Raw genomic sequence first — 21,918 nt, forward strand, 5'->3', positions numbered from 1 at the left:
ATTGCTGACAGGATCACTGTGAGCGTGATCAACAAGACGTTAACACTTACCAGCTAAATCTGATAATCTGATAAACTAATGAAAGAGAAATTTTTTTTACGCATGATGAAAAGCTCTTTTAAAGTCAGTATACAGGGTGATACTACCTTTAATTATTTTAAGCTGTGTGACTGTTCCCTCAAGACGTTGACTTTGGAGTTCCGCACGTGCCACAATTGGCCCTTTGTGTCGACATTGAGAGGCCCCATCGCTACATTAAGCAACACCCACGTCTTCCAGCTCAGGGGCAAGCGATACAGCATGCAATATTCATCTCGATAATCTTTTCAACGGTGATCGATGCCACTATCAGATGCTTGTTGTGGATGGATACTGCCATGTCAAGCACACTACCACTCCTGAGAGGCAGGATCGCTCTCGACCGCGCCTTGGAGGATGACGACAACATACTGAAACAACTCGAGTATCCCAGACAGAGAGATGAGTACTTCAACTATTTGTTCGCCCGCAAGACCGAGATCGAAGCTATCGTGTCGTTCCACCTCCGTGTAGAGAAGTGCCGAGTTAGTGATGTCCAGACCTGGCTATCTGGCAGCTACAATGTTTGCATACCTGTCTACATAAGTCCTCCCTCCAATGTGCGTTCAGTGCTTGTTCGCATTCCACTGCCTTACAAAGTTGGGGAAGCAATGTCGCCAGGAAATGCGGACGAGAAACTTCGCTGTGAGGTTGCTTCGTATCTATGGATTCAGGAGAATTGTCCCGACGTGTCGATACCATATCTATTTGGGTTTGGGTTTCCGAATGGCCAGACTGTACGTTCAATCGACCCTATGTCCATTCTTACATGATTAATTTGTAACATTCTATCATTTTAGCATACGGCTCCCGAACAAACATCTTTATTCGTTCGGTCGATGTCACGTATGAAAAGGACTCTACTTTCATGGCTTCGATTTCCGACTCCGTCCCGATACATCAATCGAGGCTGCCAAGATGCCTTAAGTACTGGCTATATCATCATCAGTAGGGTTTCGCAAGGAACCATGCTTTCCAACTCCTGGGATACGCTCCGCCATGACAGGACTCGCCGCTCGAATCTTTTCCATAGCTTGGCTCGGATCATCCTATCGCTCAACAAATCTCCGTTAGCAGCTATCGGCTCCTTGACCTTCAATGATCGAGGCTTTATAACCTTAACCAACCGCCCTCTGACCCTTCAGCTTCAGTCCTTGGAGAATGAAGATATCCCGACTACTATCAGCAGGGGTTCTACTTACTCAGCTGTGGAACCTTACCTCTCTGACCTTCTGAGCTGCCACGACAACCGTATCTCCTTTCAGCCAAATTCAATCCATGACGAGGATGACGGCCAGCAGCAAATGGCCGCTCTGACTATGATGCGTGCAGTCCTTCATCACTTCTGTCCACGCGATGCTCGTTACGGACCTTTTGTATTCACCCTTACTGATCTTCATCAGAGCAATATTTTTGTTGACGAGGACTGGAATATTACTTCTCTAATCGACTTGGAATGGGCCTGTTCCTTGCCCATCCACCTCCAGTGCCCTCCATACTGGCTTTCAGGGCGGGCTATAGATCAGATGGAACCAGGTGAACATCTTGACACATATCATCAACTCGTTATGGAGTACCTCGAAGTTTTCGAACAAGAAGAGAGAGGTATGGCTAGAGGGGGGATTTACCAAGCACCAATACTCAGGAATTGTTGGGAGACTGGAAGCTTTTGGTACTTCCATGCCATAAATAGTCCCAGGGGGTTGTTTCGAATCTTTAACGAGCACATCCAGCGACGTTTCTGTCCACAGCACTGCGAAATGCGGATATTTGATCAAGTTGTGTCCCCGTATTGGCGTGCTGGTGCAGCAAAGGAGATCGAGAGGAAGATTGAAGAAGAAGAAAGATACAAGGAACAGTTACGAGCAGTTTTCAGTGCTGAGGGTATCAAAGATGCTTCTCTTCGAGGCATAACCTGAATTCGCGCATTACACGGAGCAGATACAATCATGAGCGATTTTCCGTGTCTGACTTAGTTCGATGGTGACTCATCTAAGGAGCATTTGACCTTTGCACTCAGCCTCACCTCCAACCTCCGCCACCAGGAGATTCTAGGTCCAAGAAAACGATGTGATCCTTCAAATCTTCATATCACTGCTTCGAAAGCAGGAGCAGACCAAAACTCCTTCCAAATTGGCGCGCCTCTGACGATCAGCTGCCGTCGGCCGCTGCGATTCTGTTTCTACAAGGACCAGTCTGATCTGCAGGACGAATCAAAAGCAGGTCTTGGGTATATGGCTCAGCGATCATCGCACCATTGCAGCGCAATACTGTTGTCGATGCCAGTGGTCAAGGCTTCTCGTCGATCCTAGTGGAGGATGCGAACAGCAACTACTTTAACATTTGATGCTGATGCTGAACAACTCGCCCTGCAGCACGGTACTATCCCGCCAACTACTGGAATAGCTGTTACCTCTCGTCCTCGACTCCGCCGCTCAATGTTTCTATGCATTGTCATAACGTATTTGCCAGAAGAGCTGATCGCCGTCGCTACGCGCTTTCGCTCGACCGGATTACCCGCACTTGCTTTTACGGCTTGGCCGGATGCAATCGTGCTAGTGCTAAGGGTCCTGGAGAGCCGACAAATACAAGGAGCGCAGGACTGATCTGGGTCACTGATTACAGAACTTTGTGACTCTGATAGAGGAAACTGTCGGCGTCTACGGCTGGCTCGTCGACGTTATTTAGTTGCTCCAACTTTATCTCAAAGTTAGTTTGGCTGCTCTGTAGTTGATGAATTCTATCATTGCTTTACCTTTGTCTCTACCACTTGTTTCCGTCCTGCTCCTTGTTTAATGCTTGGCTTATTAAGGTAGTTGATTGAATTGTTTACTTCACGCTTGTGCTTTTGTTGCATGAAATTTGCACTTGTCACTGACGCTACTGAAGCTTACACTCTGAGCAATACCTAGACTAGGTTACTGACTTTCGATTTTTGGAGAGCCCCTACAGATCTGATTTAAGAAGCTGGCGCATGCTGACCGTAGCTCAGTTCTGGTACGCTATCTTCAGCATCCATAGCCTCAGCTACGTAGTGTGAGTGAGGAAATTTACCCCGCACTTACCACCTTTTTGCGTCTTTCAATTTGCGACTAGATGTTCAGCTATACAATATAAGTTGTTCATGTCGTTCATGATACTATCATTTACCTAGTCAGGGATTTTCCTCCTAATTTCAATTGTTACATTATTATCCTAGCTAGCAACACCCTCTATCCAAACCCTCGCAATCTTTCTCGTATTAGCGATATCAACAGTTGGATCCGCAGTCAACAGGACCAGATCCGCTCTCAGTCCAGGTTTGATAGAGCCTCGATCATAAATTTTGAACATATTGGCGGGAACTGAAGTAGCAGCCTGGATTGCTTGGCTGGGCGTGAATCCAGCGCCCACCATCAGGGCGAGTTCCTCGTGGAGCGACTCGCCGAAAGGAGGATTGGCGGGGACGTACGCGTTGTCGTTACTGTCTGTCCCTGCGGCTATTTGAATGCCGTTGTCGAGAAGGGCTTTGGTACTCCCGGCAACGTTTGAGGTGTACAGAAAGAATGGTGCGCCTGTGTTGTTGATGGTTGACTGCCAATTCTGTTAGAGACATACTGAAAGAATTGAGTTGATACACAAACCTGCATCATAAGTAAGGTCGGTACGATTTTCGTTTTGTTAGTGATGATGTTGTTGAGAACGGCAGTGTCCAAAGCCTGATCGACTGGGGCGTGGGTAATAATATCAATACCAGTCCGCGCTGCTTGTGCGTACAATGCTTTGGTCGTAGCATGACCAATGACTTGCAAACCTTCTCTGTGAGCAGCGTTTACAACCTGTATCCACTCGTTAGCTCAAATGAATTTTTATGACTTGATTTGGGCTTCACAAACCGCCTTGATAGTCGCATCATCAGGTCCCAGTGGGTCCAAGAACAACTTGATATAGTCGACCTCAACAGCCTTTCGGGCCGCAACGAACTTTCTTCCCGCTTCAGGCGTTGGAATAAAAGAATCAGTTGGGAAACCTGGGATGAGACCAATTCTGGTCCCGTTTACTGTTCCAGCTGCCCCCGAGCCGCGAACATCGGTCAACCCGTGATCATGACAATTCATCATGGGATCGTAAGGATACGTCCCCATATCCAGCGCTGTCGTGACTCCATAAGTTTGCAGCGTCGACAAATAGGAACAATCCGTTAGATGAACATGCGAATCAATAAGCCCTGGAATCAAAAATCCTCCTTTGCCATTGACCTTTACCGCTCCGATCGAATTGGCATTCGAGATGATGCCTCCGACAATGACGACTGTACTGGCTGCCCTGGGAAATTTGTTCCCATCCCAGACCCGCACATTGGTGATGGCCAATTTTTGAAGTGCTGCGGATCTGTCATAAATTTCTGGGACTCCACAAGCTGAAATCGTTTGGAGGACTGAGAACCCAGCAATTACGGTCTGGAGCAACATGATCGCATCGAAGGCTGGTTGATGTAAAAATATCAGGGGGCATTTTGTGGCGAGGTCGCAGCCTCTTATGCCCAGAGCCTTCACCCCAGTACAGGGGCTCCCGTACTGGACGGGGCTTTCCAATTTCCGGTCTCATCACTCCACAAAAGTTGCTTAAAAATGACAGGGACTGGCTTCCTCAAGTCGATTTCCTCAGTGGAATTGAACCCATTGACAGTGGGTTTGCATGAAAAATTAGGTGCTACAGCACTGCATTCTAAGCCCCCCGCAGGCTCAGCGAGGATACCTAGCAACGGCCACCAAGAAGACTTGAGAAGACATCCATTGATTTGGTTCAACGTTCCTGAATCATGATTTTGAGAATTCACTGCTTCGTTTTTAGAACAAGAATTCTGCAATGTTGAGCAGATTACCAGTGGATGTTTTTCTGCCTACATACATAAAATACGAGTCATTTCTTACTGTTCGCTTGCCGACTTTAGCTCTGTTTACGGCAAGCTATCATTGTGGGAATCAAAACAATGATTTATCGTCCGAACTTTCACAAATCGAAGAACTTGAAATCCTCCCTGTCCCAGAAACCACATTATCAGTTCGAACGATGGCGCTACTACTACTCCCATTATTTGCCACGAAATTTGTATCCCTCCAGATGTCCATTTTGTTCCTGTCTCCCACCCCAACGATCCCACCTTCACAACTGTTCAACTCAATATCCCATCCATTCCTTCGCCGTGAAAATTTTCCACTCAAAGTATGTGCACGCTTGCTACTCGAATGAGGTTGAGGAGTAGCTTTATTTGAAGCTGGTTCGACTTCAGAGAAGTGTCCGGGGAATAGCTTTCGAAGGACAGGCTTGGTCGCTGGTGCTGATGCGCAGAACAAACCTGTTTGAACTTCGACAGCGGACCAGGTGGTAAGGTTCAAGAATTCCCCTGTGGACCAAGACATTAGACCAAATCTTTCTGATGAATGGAGTGGAATGCTGCAACGATAACTAGTACACTTAGTCCAGGGACTCCGAGAAGGGCTAGCTTCAGTATCTTCTTGATCTTGAGAGCCCCTGTTACTCAATTAGAGACAAACCTTTCCCCCGGTAGAAGAAATACTTGCATATCTTGGGTGCAATAAATGCCAGCAACAACACATCCGCAAGAATATTACATGCCGCCGATGCGAAGAGATCGGGCGTATTCTTCGTGCACTTTCCAAAAGGCTTCTTCGGATCCGGAAAGCAGAACACGATCGTGAAGATCACGAAGAAGAGCGTGTAGAGACCAGTGAACCCCGAGAGCGCAAACGACAAGTACCTGCTCATCCGATCGCAAAGATCCGGGGGTAGAACGCACAAATTCCAATTTTAGTCGTTCCGAGGACGAAGTTGTAGAAGATGCGTGTGATGAATGCGATTTTGATAGTGAGGATACCGTCAGCTTTCGACTGAAGCAGTGAGTGGTGTCCGGACCCATGGTTGACCAGTACGCAGTTGATGACAGTGAGGACTAGCGATGCTAACTTTTATCTTGTCAGCCCTTCTGGAATATCACAAGCAGTAGGAGGTCTACCCATGATATACCAATCCAGTAGTCATCGGCTCCGAAACTCTTGATGATTACCAGCCGAGCGTACAAGCGAGCGAGCACGAAGATGGAGGCAATGACGGCCGGTAGGATTGAGCCCACTAAAATCTGCGAGACCCGACTCTCTTTCATGTACTGTTTAGAGTCAGATGGATGACTAGAAATTGATTTTTAATTTTTGGAGCGTACTTCTGGAGAACCTCGTGTCGGCGAAGGCATCTTGGCTCTCAATTCGCATATACCAAGACAGTTGTTCGAGAACCAGAGACACCCGCATTTTCAACTTCGGGAAAGGGGGTGAATAACCAATACCCGGGCATGCGATCCTTCTTGTTGGTTCATGGTCTTGAGAACGGACCGTCGCAACTATTTCCCAACTCAGAGTGTGATGAGATTTGCAACAAATTCAAGCTGGCAATATCCCGCTTCCACCGCAGAACCAACAAGATCGGTCCCAGTCGCTCAATGACAATAAGCTGGGAGTGGACAAATAATGATGACTGCATGCTTGACTGCAACATTCGATAAAAGAATTAGCCAGGACAACTCGGTATGAATGCCTGTAGAAGATAACTGGTAAAAAATAACAATTTTAATTGTTCCAATTTACGCTTGACCTGGTAGTCTTACAGGATGACTACTTGGAGTAGCGATCAAGATTTCCTGTTGGAGCTGCGTCCTCAACGATAGGGATTGTCAGACAGTGACCATCGAATTTCGTCACATGCAAGCCTGGATGGAGCTGAAGGGAGCGAGAAGCTAGAGGTAAATGCACTCTCGGGGGACATCATAGCGTGGCATTGTGCCTTCTCCTTCAGCCTTTATGCAATTGCGCTGAAGAAATGTACCGACCTCGAGATCTGGGACGACACGACTCGACTTTTCGGCATGGTCAGGATGAGGAGGTAGCTGATTGAGCACTAGATGGGATGCCGGCAGAAAGCAACACATCGTATTAGTGAGGGGATTCAAGTTAAATACGCTTAGAAGAAAGAGATTTTCACGATGGTCTGCTGCTATTAATACTGCGGCTAGTCGGAAGGAGGTAGCTCATGACGGTTCTCCAAGTTGTGTTTCGTTGTCTGTTCAGTTGTATTCCATTACTAAACTCAACATAAGAGGCACAGCCCATGATTCCCCCTAGAATTCCAGATCCACGCCTTTTCTAGTCATGTATCTCCCATTAGACTTATCATCTAGTCCTGCCACTGTCTCCACAATATCCTCAGCTACCTCTTCTATGTTGTCCGGACCAGTGAAGTGTGAGACGGCAGTTGGTGTCCATCCGGGGTGGATCGCATTCACCGTCACTGAGTTACCATCTTTCTCGCATTCTTTGGCAATTGTTACCGTCAACTGATTCAATGAGGACTTTGCCAATCGGTATGCAAGGTTTGTCCCGGATTTATTTTTTATCAAATTTGTAAGGTGAGATTATCAACTCTGTTGACGTTAGAATTACCCACGTGAAATTGAACCCATGTCGGAAGATATGTTGATGATTTTCCCTTTGCTCTTCTCAAGAGCTGGAAAGAAGTGCTTGCTTGCTAGGAACGGCCCCTGGCGGTGTCAGCAGAGGTATCTGGACACGCAGCTCCAGAACTCACAACAGCCATGATCTGGAACTTTTCAAGCAATATCTCGGCGCTATGATTCTGCCACTTCACGGGCTGTGGCTCAACACCTGCCCAGTATTAGTGAAGATGAGACAAGTGAAGGGCGAAAATGTACCGGCGCAGTTGATAAGCACATCCAGTGGTCGAGTCCCGTAATACTTGGCAGCTTGTATGATGCTATGCTCGTCGGTGTAGTCAAGGACAAAGATGTCTTTGGTTATTTCCTTCAACTGTATACCGATCAATCACAATTCCTCTGAAAACGTGCCCTTGTTAGAGATGTGCCTACCTCTTCCACTGAAGCCCCCCCTTCTGTTTGCTGACGGATAGTGCCAGCCACTTTCCAGCCGTGCTTCGCGAATTGTTTGCAGAGATTGAGACCGATACCCCGATTAGCTCCTAAAGACACACGTGAGAAGGAAAGCTCAAGAAGTGTCAGATGTGGGCAAGACTGACCGAGAACGAGCACCGATCGTGACATCTTGACAGATATCTGTGAAAGTATTCAGCCGGTAGAACTTCCCGGTGATCTTGTGATCGATGTGGTAGCTGCGAAAGTGGGATAAAGACAAAGGCAGAAGCTCCGGAGTGAGGGTAATCCCAAGTATTGGTGTGCGCGTTTTCTTTGTGCAGCGGCTCGGTGCCTAGTCTGGTATGAGTATATCAGCAGATCAAGGAAACAGCAAGTAAGCGATGCACCAGCACAGATACAGCATAAGACCGTGCCACGACCGGTGTATGACGAGAAGCTGCCGGTGCCGGCAGGGTTCTCTAGATAACCACAATGAATCTGTATAGCAGTGCTTCTCTAGACGTCGCAGTAACGACATGTGGCCCGTGTTTTGTAGCTCTGTCGCTTACGTGCCTGATCGGTGTCCTTCAAAGCAGGATGCGGTGAGGAGGATGGACGGATTGTTTTGGTTATTCTGTAAACTGGTTCCCAAGTGTGCTTTTAACTTAGGAGAACCAACTTAGATGAGAGCAGCTGACAATGGTTTCGCCCAAAGGAAACGTGATTTGCGGTCTAGGATAAATACCCAGGGTAGGATTAGTGCAGCCCCGGACACAACAAACCAGTACTTCGCTGACGTCCTGTTGAGTCTTATTTTCTGCAGTGGTGTGCACACAATCAAACCGGCTTCTTCTTGAGAAACAGGTCAGTTTCATCACCAGCTGGGCGTAGGAATCACAGTCCAGCAAGCTCAAACTGCCGCCGTGCTGCTGTAGGTATGCCCCTTCTCCTACCACGCATCTGCTCATTTCTTCATCTCAATGATCATTCACGGACCCATCATTCACAAAACCATCATTCACAAAACCATCATTCACAAAACCATCATTCACTGAGCCATCATTCGCAGAGCTATGGTCCTCACCTACCATGACGAAACATGCAGCCGAGAAACTGGCAACTCTTGCTCCTTTATTCGGTGACACACTGCGCTCTGGCAATGACGTTTGAGCCAGCATCGTTGTTCTACATCACGGAGAGATCATCCAAACCTTTCATTACGGCCAACGATCTCTCACTTCCCCGGATCCTCCGAATGATGACACCATGTAGTATATCGCTTCGCTCACAAAAACAATCACTACCGCCTCGACTGCCATACTTGTGGAGAAGAGGCTCCTGGATTGGAACACCCCGTTGTCCCAGTATATTCCAGAGTTCATGCAGAGAGACGACAAAGTTGGTCAAGAAGCCACGCTGATTGATGTCTTGAGTCACCGAATTGGCCTCACGGGTGCAAATGCTCTTTGGATTCAACGGAACCAGAACTTCATGATGCCTAAGAACGAAACAGTGAGAACAGCAGCCTATATTGACGCGATTGTGCCGTTCCGATCAGAATTCAGTTACAATAACTGGGCCTATGGCCTGGTTACAGCTTTGATCGAGCAGGTCACCGGACTGACGTACGGAACGTTTGTTCGGGAGAACATCTTCAAGCCACTGGGACTCAAGCGTACAACTCTGGATGTTCCAAATGATGACAATGTTGCTTCCGCGAACATGGTCCATCGAGATGGGTCATCCTGCCAAATCCAGCCCGCACCAAGTTCTGCCCTTACAGGATTGGCAGGTGCCGGTGGTGGGAAGTCGTCTCTGTCTGACCTTTTGTATCTATACAAATCGCTCTTATCGCAATACACCCAAGAGGTTTCTCATGAAAATATGACGATTCCCCAGTCATCCTCGCCATTCCGGCAGGTCACCAACATGTTCGAGGTGAGGATACCTATATAGACAATCCAAGTCTCGAGAAAAAGGCGTACGCACTCGGTTGGGTCAAGACCGTGCTTCCAGAACGGCTCGGAACCATCGGGATGAACATTGGATTCATTGCGCCTGATAATATGCCTATCATTGGTAACAGCTCAACTGATTGAATGTGATGCACCATCATGGTAATCTCGTTGGCGCGATTTCATCTGTACACCTCATTCCCGAGACTGAAACTGCGATCGTCGTACTGTCAAATACAATGGGTTTTTCCGACACAACGGACTGGATTGGTCAACTTATCCTGCAAGCTATTCTCGGTGAAAAGCCGCACGACTACCTGCAGCTACCGAAGCAATCCAAGAATGGTTTCCTTCGAAGCTACTCCAATTTAAAGGAAAAACTTGAGCAAGGAAAAACAAATAAGCCCCCATCCCATCCGATGAAAGCATACTGTGGTTGCTACGACAACTCTATCGGCAACTTCGTGCATGAAATCGCTGTGTCAGTTTCAGGAGCAGGCCTTACTATGATGGCTCAGGAACAAGACAGTGTCATCTATGACCTTTTACATTACAACAAGAACAAATTCTACTGGTCATGTGACCAAGAAGAGGAAATGTGCAACTAGATGATGTTTCCGTGGACTTGGGATGAGGTGCACATCATCGACTTTGAAGTAACGGAACTGGATGTGGTTAGCCTTTCATGGAAGCACGATAACCTGGCCGGCCCCGAAGTCTTTCGTCGACGAGCAAGCAGCCATTTAAGCCATCAGCAACATGCACAGGAGGTTCTTGGGCGCAAGTCCGGTCAGTACCCACCTTCCAAATTCTAAACTCCATTTAATGGCTGGTAGAGCTGTAACTGACAATTTAATGCTCATGGGAGGCAAGATGACAAACGTTGGGATTGGCATTTGAGGACGCTGTTTGAATAACTGTTCTTCAAAGAGATGAATATCTTGGGATTCGCGACATGAATCTCAGCTTGCTCGTTCAATCGACATGGGCGCGAGACTTCAAAGAAATTTTTTTAGACCTATTCCTCTTAAGACCTATTCCTCTTATTATTTCTTCACACGCACTGGAAAGCTTCGTTTAATTGGCCGTCTTTCGTGGACGGTTCACTCAATGATCGCATGTTATGATACTTGGCCCAACAGCTATCTAAACGTGAATGACCGGCGTGTAAAGTAGAGATATTTGGAGTGTATGATGATTCCATTACTTCGGGGGGATTTCTAGCTCTATATATCTACGCTCTATTTCCTAATTCGGTATAGTATTAAGCTAGCTCTTATTACTTCTAAAACCGGAAGGTTTCAAAGGCTCTAGCTTATGAAGGTAGGTTCCCGAAACAGGAAGGAAACCTTCTAGTTTCTAAAACACCGGAATTTACCTTATAAGGTTTCCTAGCTTCTAAAACACCGGAATTTACCTTATAAGGTTCCCTAGCTTCTAAAACACCGGAATTTACCTTATAGCTTCTAAAACACTAGAGATACTTGGTACAGGCCCGAAATAATGTACAGCCGCTATCTGAGCGCGATTCTAGAGGTTTCCGTTGACAGGGCTCTCGTGCAGGGGTAACTACCAATGATATAACGATGATAATTCGCCGCTTTTTGCACTGAAAATCAGCACTTTCGTCATGGAGCCTTCATTTAGTGTACCTACGCCTAAAACTCCAACTAAACAGACTTCTCGGGACGAGCGATTACGATGCCAGACTTTGTATTTCGAGGCCGGCTGGACTCAAGATCAAATTGCCCTTCAGTTAAACCTCACTCGACGTCAGGTACAATATGCCTTATAGACTCGATTGACCCCTCAACACCACCTACGAGGCTGTAAAGCTCACTTGAATACCCCTCAACGAAAACGCCTTGTTCAATAGGTAACAGCGTCGAGAGCGAATCGTCGTACTCCTTGGGCCGAGATTCCTTCGATTTTTCAATGGGATATCGGTCTTCACGCAATTCGCACGGCATTTAAAAAGGAAGGCTTTGCTCGACGAATTGCACGTCGAAAACTAGTCTTAACTTACGCAAATCAGATCTCTCGACTTCAATGGGCTATCGAGCACGAGAATGGGACTGAAGAGCAATGGTTTTCGATCTTATAGAGCGACGAGACGTGGGTTAAACTAGGAAAACATACGAAGGAATAGGTCACACGAAAGATAGGGCCGCAAGAAGAGTATCACCCTGATTGTGTCGAGGATCGATATCAAAAGAAGATCGGGTGGATGTTTTAGGGTATAATATCAGGTAAATACGGCCGGCATAAGGGGTTATTTTGGGAGAAGGACTGGGAAACGATTAATGAAGGATCATACTCCGGAATTATTATCCCGAAGGTTCAAGAGATCTTATTACAATATCCTGAGCTTCAATTTCAACAGGATAATGCGAAAGGACACGCTTCTAAATATACACAATCAGTCTTTGAAGCAATTGGAATTAAACCGATCTTTTGGCTAGCGAATTCCCCTGATTTGAACCTAATCGAGACTATATGGGATGAAATAAAGGATTATATCGAGAGCAACTACCCGAAGGTTCATTCCTCATATAAAAGACTACGTGAGGCTGTAATTGAAGCGTGGGAATCGATAGGTATTGAAAAAATCAGAGAATTGATTCGGGAAATGCCAGAGAGATGTCAAGCAGTGATTGCGGTAGGAGGAGGCCATACAAAATATTAGGAAAAGTAATAAAAGCAGCATTGCCAAGTATCTAGTGTGCACAGACTAGAATTGCACATTATTTACCCATGATACGAAGTATATTCCGAAACAAAGCGTCTAACTCTAATACGGCGGACGTTGAAGATCTATGCCACAGACACATATTAACGTTACTTGGATCAGCGTAAGATGCTATTTGCGGGGGCATGGTCAGGTGGAAAGGGACGACAGGAAAACTCTAGTTTAGAGCTACATTTAATCAAAAGCCGCTCCACGGTGAGCTTCTTGATCACTGGTTTTTCCGGAACTACTAGAGACAAAGCACTCAGTTCAACATCCTCTACCGCTTCGATCACTACCAACTCGGTACGTCAAAACTGTAAGAAATAGGACTAGCCTAGACTAGGTAATCCAGCCCCTATTTCTAGTATATCTCTACAATCTCTGTACCTATTTTAATATCATACTTTAACCTCTTTCCCCTCCCCTCTGATTTTCTAACAAAAACAATACCATATCTGACCATCATAGGAATGAAAATCATGGACTAGAAAGCCACGCACGGATTTGTCAATGCGAAGCTCAGCTTTCTGCGATGGAAAGAACCCTACGGAAAGGAAGCCTCCTAAGAGATCTACGTAGACCTTCCAGAGGGAGCTCCAATGGTGGCTCAGAATAAGCTCATTCTCGGACAGGTCGTTACAACGGTCAAAGACGTTCGAGAATCCGAGGTGGACTTAAACGAACCAATGCTCCCCTCATCGCTTGTCGTCAATCAGCTTAGATTTTCCACGCAAAGGCCGAGGCTTGATATTCGCAAACTACTGATGAGGCTTGGTCTATGGAGAATTAACTCGTGTTAGGAGCTCAAGTGTAGTCGTCTCAGAATAATGAGTGCGGGGTTCATATGAACGAAGCCCTTCAAACACCGATGGTAGTTTGAGCATATCGGTAGCTCTCCGATATTGACTCGGAGTTGTGCCGAGCTTGGGGGAAGATTTTCGAGCTTCAATAGCCGGAGTCTGGGGTTAAAGAGTTTGTGGCTGGCTGGGTGTAAATGCGGGGAGGTTTAAGTCAAGCTTTCTTGACTAGGTTCGTCTATTTGAGTACGAATTGGCATAGAGAACATCTGGGCTAGTCTAGCCATGCACAGAGATACTGGACATGAATACTATTGCACTTTAACTCATTTCAGCGATGTAATTTTGTATTAGAATGAGCTGTGGTGAATCGCCTTTCATGATTGATTTCTATCTTAGTCATCTAAATCTTCAGAAGCGCGCCTTTAACATGGCTACCCAGCTGGGCTCGCCATAACCTAGTCTCATTCAAGATGAAAAGTTCTCCTTTCCTCCCAAAACAGAAGTTTGCAGCACCTCCTTGTACCTCTACAGTTCCCAGATGAACTCCGCCAGGCGACCAAATATTAACGCCATCTCCACAGCCAGAATACACATTTCCATCCATGTCACATTTGATGCCATCTGGAACGCGTGAAGAAGCATATGCGAAGAGCCTCCGATTGATTAAGAACGGCTGTCCAGAGTATGTAACAATGTCGAAGGCATATCTGTCAATTGATTGTGAGGATGCAGCAATCATTCAGACAGGGATGAACTTACATCGTCGAGGCTCGAGAATCTTCTGTGGAACCATCACCATGTATCCAATCCGTATCAGTGACAAACAAAATCGTCTCATCAGGGCTAAAGCAAAGGCCATTTGGCCTGCCAAAGCCATCTGCCACGGCTCTTACTGCTTTGGAAGCAGGATCGTATCGGTAAACTTGATTCGGGAGAACGGGTCGTGGTCGAACGCCCTGCTCATATCCGTAATTGGGATCTGTGAACCAGATGGAACCATCGCTGTGAATGACTACATCATTGACAGAATTGAAGCTGCGACCGTAGAAGTTCGAGAGGAAGATTGAGGATTTGTAAGGAGGGCTTGTTGACATGAATGCTAAACCACCAGGCGACGACATGTTGCCTTGAGCACAAAAAAGGACGCCGCCTTGATAGTTCACGCCGCCGTTGGCCATGGTGACATTTTCCGTTTCGATTTTCTCGCATGTTGCTGATCCATTGCTGAGAGTGATTTTTGATATCTGAATTGATTTCTCTCCTGTGGTGGGATGTGGGAACTGGTTACTTGTGATGAATAAGGTATTGTCTTCGGGGATAAATACGCCTGCTTCGTGTGCAAATGGAATAGTTTGATCCTCTAGGAGACATTCGAGCTTCGGGCTGGAACCTAGGATTTGCTTGAAGTCCTCATGGTATATTTTGAATGGCACTGCAGTGGACATTTTGACTTCACTTGAGAAACGCAATGTCTGGCCAAGACTTTACTTCTTGCAACTGAGAACGAATATTGACATCATTGATATAGCTTAAACATTTACTTTCAAACCATTTACTCAATTGCCGTGTGGAGACGATTCGCGTCTCCTCGTCCATGTCTTGTTATCGAGGAGTGTCGTCTGATAAGTCATAAGCCGTCAAAGCCCGACGACCACCCCTCTTTGAATCACATGAGACAAGCCACTGTCAGCCACTGCCTCCCTAGCAAAGCTCAAATGATGTCTCTGGTCTTTGCAGGCAAGTCTATATTTTCGAATTCCTTATGATAAAACAATTCCGCAGTGGTTTATTTGGATGAATGTATTCATTGAAGATTCATCCCATTCTATCTCGGGAGGCCCCTCTGACATGATCTCGCGGGAAAGAATCAAGCTTCGCTTGCCGCCAACTAAAGTAGCTCCCCCCATCTCTCCTGCACTAGCATGTGAGGGAGATAGGAGCATTTGCCGACCCGTGAAGCTTCATCATGCATGGTCTGATAGCTCTCCCCGCATCTACATGCTCCACATTCCCAAACCTCAGAGCTTGATTTGCTTGGAGTGTGGGGACAAGGCTTGTGCTGAAATTCACTGCAATCTAGAGCATTTGCCGCTCCCGTATCATGAATCCCTGCCTACAATCCGAACGGTGAGAGACGTCTCGTATAAGAAGTAACAGTCTTCCCCGTGTCTACCTGCTCCAACTTCTCGATCGTCGTCTGAAGTACTTCAATCTCGATTCATATCAACAAGGTTATTTTGTAATAAAGCTGCCCAAAATCAGTCAACATGTTCGAACTTCGAGGCCGTGGCCTCTTGGGCGCTGTCACTGTCCTCACGTCCCTTGGATTTCTCTTGATTGGGTTTGATAATGGACTTATGGGAGGCTTTGGTACGTTCTCATATCCGAGCTCGACGATTCATGCTAACTAGCACTACAGTAAATGGCAAGGCCTTTACCGATACGTTTGACAGCCCGGATGCTACTATGATCGGTCTGATTGTAGCGATCTACGAGGTTGGATGCTTCTTTGGAGCTGTGATCACGGCTGCGGTCGGTGAGCAGCTTGGAAGACGCAAAAGCATTGGCGCAGGCGTGATTGTTATGATCATTGGCGCAGTTTTACAAGCGACTTCATACAGTCGTGCCCAGGTCAGCAGTCCTTCGTTTGGTCTTCGACGGAGATGATGCTGACTGCTTACAGATGATCGTTGCCCGGGTTGTTTCTGGGGTTGGAATGGGTGCCATCAACTCCACAGTACCTGTTCTCCAGGCTGAGTTCTCACCTAAAGCAACGAGAGGAATTTGTAAGTCATGTGCATTTAAAGCTCAAGGAGCGGAGAACTGACATAACTTCTCTAGTTGTATGTGCACAGCTTTCGACCCTCAACTTCGGTATCTTCTTCGTCTACTGGATCGACTATGCCTTCTCAACTCACACGGCGAGCTTCGCATGGCGCATACCCACCATACTACAGTGCATGTTCTTGGTTCCCATGCTGTTCATCCTCTGGATCATTCCAGAGTCTCCAAGATGGCTTGCAGCACATGATAGACCAGATGAGTGTCTCGCAGTTCTGCAAAGACTGCGTGGAGCTCAGGATGAGGTGGCTGTGCAGAGATTGCATGGCGAGATCTTACAGACTGTTGCATACGAGGCCTCCATCGGCGCTGGGTCTTGGAAAGACTTGCTCAAGAATGATCATATCAAGAGTCAGAGACGTCTACTAATTGCTTGTGGTATTCAAGCATTCCAACAACTGGGAGGCATTAACGCCATTATTTACTACTCTGGAACGTAAGTCTCAATTCCTATTCCAGTCTCTCAAGAACGGTAGTTGACAAACAATAGGCTGTTCGAAAAGTCCATCGGTTTCGACTCCCATATGTCCTCCTTGATGAGCGGGTTTCTTCAAACCTGGTTCTTCGTCGCATCATTTATTCCATGGTTTCTGATCGATCGCATTGGTCGACGACCTCTGGTAAGAACACATATTCTTTTCGGCGAGCGGCAACCGTAGTCACTAACACATAATAGCTTCTCTCCATGATAAGCCTAATGGCCGCTGTTATGGCAGTCCAGGCAGCTTTGATTTTCCAGGTGCAAAACAAAACTGCAATTGCACACGGTGCCGGAATCGGCGCGGCGGCTATGCTGTTCGTCTTCCAGGGCGCTTTCACTATTGGCTTCCAAGCCACTGTCTGGGTATATCCGTGAGTGTGCCTACCCAAACAATAGCTTCTAGCATCGACTAATTCGATTCAGATCCGAAATTCTTCCTCTGCGCCTCCGACAGCGAGGTTCATCTATATCCACAGCAGCGAACTGGATCTTCAACTACGTGAGTGCAGTAACATAGCAGCTCCATACAATACACTAACTTTCTTACTTAGATGATCGTTCAAATTACGCCAATCGCAATCCAAAATATCGGGTGGAGAACATACATCATCTTTGCCGTACTAAACGCTCTTTGGGTACCCATTATCTATCTATTCTTTCCTGAGACTAAAGGATTGGAGCTCGAGGCTGTTGATCGCTTGTTCTCTGGAGACGCTGAGTTGGAGCCATTGGAGATTTCGAAGCATGATGCAATGCACATTGAAGTGGGAGAGGATGAAAAACGTATGTGAGGTTTGAAGGTAGGACCGGGTGTCACTCGGCTTCATGTATACATGGTCTTGTTGAAGCAGTTGAGCTGCGCCTTAAGCATAATATATTTGTTCCTGTTTCTTTACTCAAAATCTATTGAATCGGAAAGATGAACCAAACATATCATGTATTCCTCACGTCAAGATCACAAGCTCAAGTATCATGCATTAGACCAACCCAGGCAACACAATCCACCCAGATGAAGAATGCTTCAATGCCCTTCCTGCTCTCTATCCTGTTGTGAGTTGGAGAGGGACGACCGTGATTATGTGATATCCAAGACATCAATCATAGTAAACAAATGGCTCGGTTAGTTTTCCAGAAAAAGGGGGGAGATGATCTGCGTCCGACCACAACCGAGCCCCTTTCAGATCAATCTCGCACGGGCTTTCCACTTCCGACGCGACACCTTGGGGAAGCCGAAATTCTGGTCGAGCCAGATACCCAACTCACCACATCACCGCTTCGTCTTCCTGGCAAACATCGTCGCTCTCCTCCAGCCGCCAATGCTCTCGATAAAAGTCTTTAATAAAGTCTCAGCATCCTAATTGCGAATCGTCGCCAGCACACAGCCCACGCGACACAATGGATCAAGCAGACATCCCCGCCCTCCTCTCGCGCCTCTCCAGCGACGAGGATGCCATGCGCAAGATGGCAGTCTTCAAATTACAGTCTTCAATCAACGATCCCGCATTCGCAGATGTATTCATATCCTCGGGCGGCCTCAACATCCTGCGCCGGCTCATCATGTCCACTGGCGGAAACACCCTCGCATACTCCCTACAGTCGCTGAGCCGACTCCTCGAAGTAGATATGGGCTGGGAGATATTCGAGTCTACTGGGGCAGGAGAGTTGGTGGAGAGGGTGGTAGAGCTTATCGTGGTGCATCCTCTGGTCAATATCCTGCGCGGTGCAATGTCGATCCTGGTGGCTATTGTGTCCCATCCGCAGTCGGCGAGGGGTGCTATAAGGATACCTGGGGCGTTTGGATTCCGAGCTTTGAAGCCAGCTGTGGCTGTATACCCTCAGTTCTTCGAGATGGTGGTATCGCAGCTGAATTCGGCGGATCATGCGCTATGCGCCAACGCGTTGATGTTGCTCAATGCTTTGATGCGGGATGCGATTACGAATGACAGCGGGAACCCAAAGGATGGAATGGGAAAGAGTAGCGGGACGGGAGAGGAGTGGCCGAAATTTATAAAGAGGCTGCAAGATCTCGGGGTGATCAAGGCGGTCTATGTTTTGATGCAGAGCTCTGCGTTGCAGGACTTGGCACATCCACTGTTAGAATTTCAGGCATTGACAAAAGTTCTGCTGAGGAAATGGAGGGATGTGAGAGTAGATCTCGAAAGGCCGGAGCATCGACGAGCTTTGAAAGGGCTACATTTGGCCAGTGCGCCTGAGCGAAAGGATATGAATGGTAATGGAGGAACACCAAGAATAGAGGAGATGGCAGCAGACTCGTCCAAGAAAGGAAGTAGGCGGCACAATCCAGAGAAATGGCGACGATTAGGCTTCGAAACAGAAAGCCCTGCTTGGGAGTTCGATGCTGCTGGGTTTCTTGGAATGATGGACTTGACCGACTATGTGCGGAAACAGGAGGATGGATTTCAAAAGCTGCTTCTGGAACAATCCTCTCGGGCCATGAATGAACGATGTCCGATTGCACGGTCTAGTCTTGCTGTCACGACGATCCTATACGAACATTTCGAGGTTGACAAGTCGGATGTTGAGGATGCAAAGAGCTATCTGATTTTGGACGGAATGAAGAATTACGACAAGATATTCAGGCCACTCCTACTACAGTGGTCGCGACTCCATACTGCGTGTTTACAAGCATTCTTCAGATTGTGGAAAGCAACTGGCGCGGAACAGGACGATTTTGACAAAGTGGCAGAACTGGTTAGGATATTGGTTGAACAGGTTGTTGGGCAAGCCTCCAGAACAAAGGATGTTCAGGAAGTGGAAGAAGAACTCGGAGAGTTTGACTACACACGCTTACGCGAGCTGCAAATGGAACTCCTAGAGCTGACCTTCGAGGATGAATGGGGTCAGCATTTGCATCAAGTTCGAGATGAGCTCAAGCACGAAGCTCTGCAGTTTGTGAAGGAGCAGAGGATACGATGTCTTTTATCAGGAGCTTGGTTCCCAAGATCTCTTCTGAACAAGAATGATACAATTCGCAATGGCACCCAGAGGACATCTTCAACCACATACAGATATGTGGGTCTGTCACACAATCGACGATATCTCCATTACGCAGACTTTGATGCACAGACAACAAAAGAGCCTCCTTTGGACGAACTGAGCGAGAAGATAGATCTGAGCACGATCAGCTCCGTCGTATCGAATGTTTCAGCTGCAACAGATGACAGCTCAAGCATTTCATCGACATCAACTCTCAAATCGCTTTCTCACACGCCGAAGCAGAGCTCAACGACCAAGATTACTATCAACAGTTTCGTTGGTGGTTCAGACAACAAATCCCAATCATCGCACCAAGAAGCTACTGAGCGGGCAATCCTGACATTGATGCCACCAACCCACAGTCTTGCATCGGAATGGCTCGACGGCCTTCTAATGCTGTTGAATCAAGCACCAATCACTGCTGAAACGAACAAGTTAGTCAATCTGGTTAGCGAATATGGCTTGAAGATCCGACTTTTGAATGTCCGCCTGGATGATGGATATGCCGGACCTCCTGAGGGCGCTGGAGTCGTCCCTAGCAGGGAGGGCTTGGACGAGGACTACTATTACGAGGTGTAGAATCGTTTTTCTTTCTGTTCTGGCTGAGGCGCGTATGTTGATACCCCTGTTTTATTGGCGGGTCGATTATGGTTTGTACTGTATTGTTGTATGATAGATAGTTAGCATTGCTTAGATGCTGTCGAGAGTATTGGAGAATCGGTACAAATGTTCCTTTTAGTCTTTATCATTACAGCTTGCTTGTGAAACAAAAGGCCGAGGCTGTCTCTCCAAGTGGAATACTCAAGGCTCTAATGCGAGGCTACTGAAGTCAATCTCATCGATGCCGAGGCTAATGCAGGGACAGTTGGACTTTCACGTCATGATCTTCAAATTCGTTGTGTCTTGGCCCCTCGCAACATTCATATTCCTTTTTCTGCCTCTGAACCCTGCCTTTCCCTTACAACTTCTCGAAAAAGAACCACTTTCCCCGTTACCCCTTCGAATTTTCACCGCAAATCTCTACATCCACATCAATACTAAAATCAAGATGTATTGTCCACTCTCTCTTTGATTCTCTATATGTTTCCCATTTTAACATTCCCACAGGACCCTCCTCACAAACCTCGGACTCTCCCCGCTCCCCCTCTCTCACACGTCCCCCATCCCCTCTTACGCCTCCCACTTCTTGATCTTCAACTTTGTCTTCGCCTACGGTCTGCTCTCCACGCGGTTCGTGAGACGCTTCTATGATTTTGATCACAACGCGTGTCCGAGACAGGATGTAGAGCGGTATGGTGAAAAGATGGTGAGGGATGGGAAAATGAGTAGGGGTACGTTGGAGAGAATTAGGAGGATGGAGAATGCGCATGCGAATTCGGTGGAGGGTTATGCTGTTTTTGTGGCGGGTGTGGTGAGTTGTTTTCTTGATTTACTTATTTCTGCTCCTCCTCATATTGCCTCCTATTCATGTCTTACGACATCTTCATCTGGGGTACTTTGTGATGAAAGAAAGGTTGATGTTTGTTCTCAATAACAGCTTCTTGCCCTCCACGCAGGTGTACGCATTGAGAAACTCAATGGCTTGATGGCTGTGTATTCATTATCGAGGATTGGGTACGGACTTGCTTACATATTAATTGAAAATGAGCACCTGGCGTTGATTAGGACCGTGTTTTGGTATGTCGGGAAGACCAGTTGTATTGCTATGATGGTTATGGCTGGTAAGAAGGATGCGATAGCTTTTTATGTGAATGTTGAGAGCTTGGGTCGGTTGAATGAGCTGAGGGAGTTCTGGTTTTGATGAGAAGCGGTTGAGGGATGACATGGTTATGTTGACTCGCTTGTTTTGCGTCATATGTTACGACTGAGCTTGGATGTTTGAACCCTTGGGCGCCAGCCTCATTCAATTCGTAAGGTCTTCTGTACCGAACAGCTGACTTGTACTTGTATGTATTTCCTGAATGCTACCTTAAGGTACTGCTGCGTATGCCACCAGGTGGCTTGCATATAGAGCGAGTCATGTGAATACTGACGCGTCAACGCGTCTCCCGCTCGGATTCGGTTTCTGAAGATCTGCAACCATCAACGTCATTACT

At 47.0% G+C, this 21,918-nt stretch overlaps 9 protein-coding genes across 9 annotated transcripts; 5 read left to right on the forward strand and 4 right to left on the reverse strand.

Moving 5' to 3' along the window:
* Positions 1-190: 190 nt before the first annotated feature.
* On the forward strand, positions 191-1,997 carry ONS95_005300 (uncharacterized protein; the record flags this gene model as incomplete). The annotated part of the gene is made up of 3 exons (XM_058498701.1): positions 191-638; positions 688-815; positions 879-1,997. The coding sequence occupies exons 2-3, from the start codon at positions 690-692 to the stop codon at positions 1,995-1,997; spliced, it is 1,245 nt and encodes a 414-aa protein (XP_058350966.1). The 5' UTR covers positions 191-638; positions 688-689.
* Positions 191-4,539, reverse strand: ONS95_005301 (uncharacterized protein). Its single transcript, XM_058498702.1, has 4 exons — positions 3,954-4,539; positions 3,702-3,896; positions 864-3,651; positions 191-813 (listed from the first exon to the last, which is right to left on the reverse strand). Exons 1-3 carry the CDS (start codon positions 4,527-4,529, stop codon positions 3,274-3,276), a joined length of 1,149 nt encoding a protein of 382 aa, XP_058350967.1. The 5' UTR covers positions 4,530-4,539; the 3' UTR covers positions 191-813; positions 864-3,273.
* Positions 4,540-5,843: 1,304 nt separating this feature from the next.
* Positions 5,844-6,328, reverse strand: ONS95_005302 (uncharacterized protein; the record flags this gene model as incomplete). The annotated part of the gene is made up of 3 exons (XM_058498703.1): positions 5,844-6,044; positions 6,095-6,244; positions 6,299-6,328. The coding sequence occupies 3 exons, from the start codon at positions 6,326-6,328 to the stop codon at positions 5,844-5,846; spliced, it is 381 nt and encodes a 126-aa protein (XP_058350968.1).
* A 1,239-nt stretch (positions 6,329-7,567) lies between these two features.
* ONS95_005303 (uncharacterized protein) lies at positions 7,568-8,206 on the reverse strand (the record flags this gene model as incomplete). The annotated part of the gene is made up of 5 exons (XM_058498704.1): positions 7,568-7,669; positions 7,717-7,793; positions 7,841-7,955; positions 8,015-8,124; positions 8,182-8,206. The coding sequence occupies 5 exons, from the start codon at positions 8,204-8,206 to the stop codon at positions 7,568-7,570; spliced, it is 429 nt and encodes a 142-aa protein (XP_058350969.1).
* A 1,139-nt stretch (positions 8,207-9,345) lies between these two features.
* On the forward strand, positions 9,346-9,973 carry ONS95_005304 (uncharacterized protein; the record flags this gene model as incomplete). Its single annotated transcript, XM_058498705.1, has 1 exon — positions 9,346-9,973. Exon 1 carries the CDS (start codon positions 9,398-9,400, stop codon positions 9,971-9,973), a length of 576 nt encoding a protein of 191 aa, XP_058350970.1. The 5' UTR covers positions 9,346-9,397.
* A 238-nt stretch (positions 9,974-10,211) lies between these two features.
* ONS95_005305 (uncharacterized protein) lies at positions 10,212-10,580 on the forward strand (the record flags this gene model as incomplete). The annotated part of the gene is made up of 1 exon (XM_058498706.1): positions 10,212-10,580. The coding sequence occupies one exon, from the start codon at positions 10,212-10,214 to the stop codon at positions 10,578-10,580; it is 369 nt and encodes a 122-aa protein (XP_058350971.1).
* A 3,282-nt stretch (positions 10,581-13,862) lies between these two features.
* On the reverse strand, positions 13,863-15,064 carry ONS95_005306 (uncharacterized protein). Its single transcript, XM_058498707.1, has 2 exons — positions 14,263-15,064; positions 13,863-14,210 (listed from the first exon to the last, which is right to left on the reverse strand). The coding sequence occupies exons 1-2, from the start codon at positions 14,946-14,948 to the stop codon at positions 13,904-13,906; spliced, it is 993 nt and encodes a 330-aa protein (XP_058350972.1). The 5' UTR covers positions 14,949-15,064; the 3' UTR covers positions 13,863-13,903.
* Positions 15,065-15,770: 706 nt separating this feature from the next.
* On the forward strand, positions 15,771-17,616 carry ONS95_005307 (uncharacterized protein; the record flags this gene model as incomplete). Its single annotated transcript, XM_058498708.1, has 8 exons — positions 15,771-15,873; positions 15,923-16,134; positions 16,187-16,289; positions 16,345-16,780; positions 16,835-16,964; positions 17,021-17,196; positions 17,249-17,324; positions 17,377-17,616. The coding sequence occupies 8 exons, from the start codon at positions 15,771-15,773 to the stop codon at positions 17,614-17,616; spliced, it is 1,476 nt and encodes a 491-aa protein (XP_058350973.1).
* Positions 17,617-18,220: 604 nt separating this feature from the next.
* ONS95_005308 (uncharacterized protein) lies at positions 18,221-20,401 on the forward strand (the record flags this gene model as incomplete). Its single annotated transcript, XM_058498709.1, has 1 exon — positions 18,221-20,401. The coding sequence occupies one exon, from the start codon at positions 18,221-18,223 to the stop codon at positions 20,399-20,401; it is 2,181 nt and encodes a 726-aa protein (XP_058350974.1).
* Positions 20,402-21,918: the final 1,517 nt, after the last annotated feature.

This window comes from Cadophora gregata (assembly GCF_030347475.1).
Source record: "Cadophora gregata isolate MNR1 chromosome Unknown scaffold_16, whole genome shotgun sequence".
NCBI classification, from domain to species: Eukaryota; Fungi; Ascomycota; class Leotiomycetes; order Helotiales; family Ploettnerulaceae; genus Cadophora; species Cadophora gregata.